We start from the raw sequence: 993 nt of genomic DNA on the forward strand, positions 1-993 counted from the left end.
TCGATGGAAGGTGGTCCCCTTTCACCGATAGTTATCGTGGAAGGCGATCGAAGGGGGTGGCCACCCCGTCCCAGGAGCCGGCCCGCAGCCCAGCCAGCCTGGCCAGTAGCCCAGCCAGCCCGCCCAGCCCGCTCAGTAGCCCAGCCAGCCCGCTCAGCAGCCCAGCCAGCCCGCTCAGCAGCCCAGCCAGCCCGGCCCAGCAGCCCGGCCAGCCCGCTCATGATCAGCAGCCCGGCCAGCTCGGCCCGCAGCCAAGCCAGCCCGCTCAGCCAGCCCGGCCCAGCAGCCCAGCCAGCCCGGCCCAGCAGCCCAGCCAGCCCGGCTAGCAGCCCAGCCAGCCCGGCCAGTAGCCCAGCCATCCCTGTCCAGCAGTCACCCACGCCCACCCACCACATCCTCGCCTAAGCGGAAGGGATTCCGAATTTTGACTTGTCCCTTTCCTCGGACGAGGTGTGGATGAGCAGGTGGGTGCCGGCGACCAAGTATGTTGCTAGGCGGTTGACGGTGTCAGGATCTGACAGCTCACCGTCTCCCCCATCCAAAAGGCGGCACCTGGCTGGCAGTCAGGATGAGTAAGTTCGAATTCGTTGTTCCGGTACATGTACTTTTAGAAGTAAAACAAATGTTTAGTAGTACATTATTACATATTCTCAAATAAATGTGTGTTTGTGAAATACTAGTAATCATCTTTTCCCTGAAGTGTGCCCTGTCTTCGTTTACTGATACGTAGGTGATGCGTAGATTGAAGAGCAATTTTTATGTTTCCATTTTCTTCTACAGGACGATGATGTGGGACTCTTGCTCCCAGCCAGTCAGTAGCTCCCAGCCAGTCAGCCCACCCTAGAAGCCAGCTAGTAGCTCCAAGCCATGCTCCAAGGGACCGGAAAGGAAAAGAAAGAAGACAACGGAGAAGAATACAAGAAAGACGACGAGATTAGGGCGTATAGTGAGGCCAAAAAAAGGTTTACGCCCTCAGTTGTGTACTCTGACTCT

At 57.5% G+C, this 993-nt stretch overlaps 1 protein-coding gene across 1 annotated transcript in view; it reads left to right on the top strand.

The window, feature by feature from the left end:
- Positions 1-405, top strand: part of LOC109470857 (merozoite surface protein CMZ-8-like) — a 1,575-nt gene extending 1,170 nt beyond the window's left edge. Inside the window, exon 3 of the mRNA XM_019769943.1 lies at positions 32-405. Within this exon, the coding sequence (XP_019625502.1) occupies positions 32-405 (374 nt within the window). The remainder of the gene's footprint in view (positions 1-31) is intronic.
- The last annotated feature ends 588 nt before the right edge of the window (positions 406-993 follow it).

This window comes from Branchiostoma belcheri, unplaced genomic scaffold (genome assembly GCF_001625305.1).
Source record: "Branchiostoma belcheri isolate BF01 breed outbred unplaced genomic scaffold, Haploidv18h27 scaffold237, whole genome shotgun sequence".
NCBI lineage: Eukaryota > Metazoa > Chordata > Leptocardii > Amphioxiformes > Branchiostomatidae > Branchiostoma > Branchiostoma belcheri.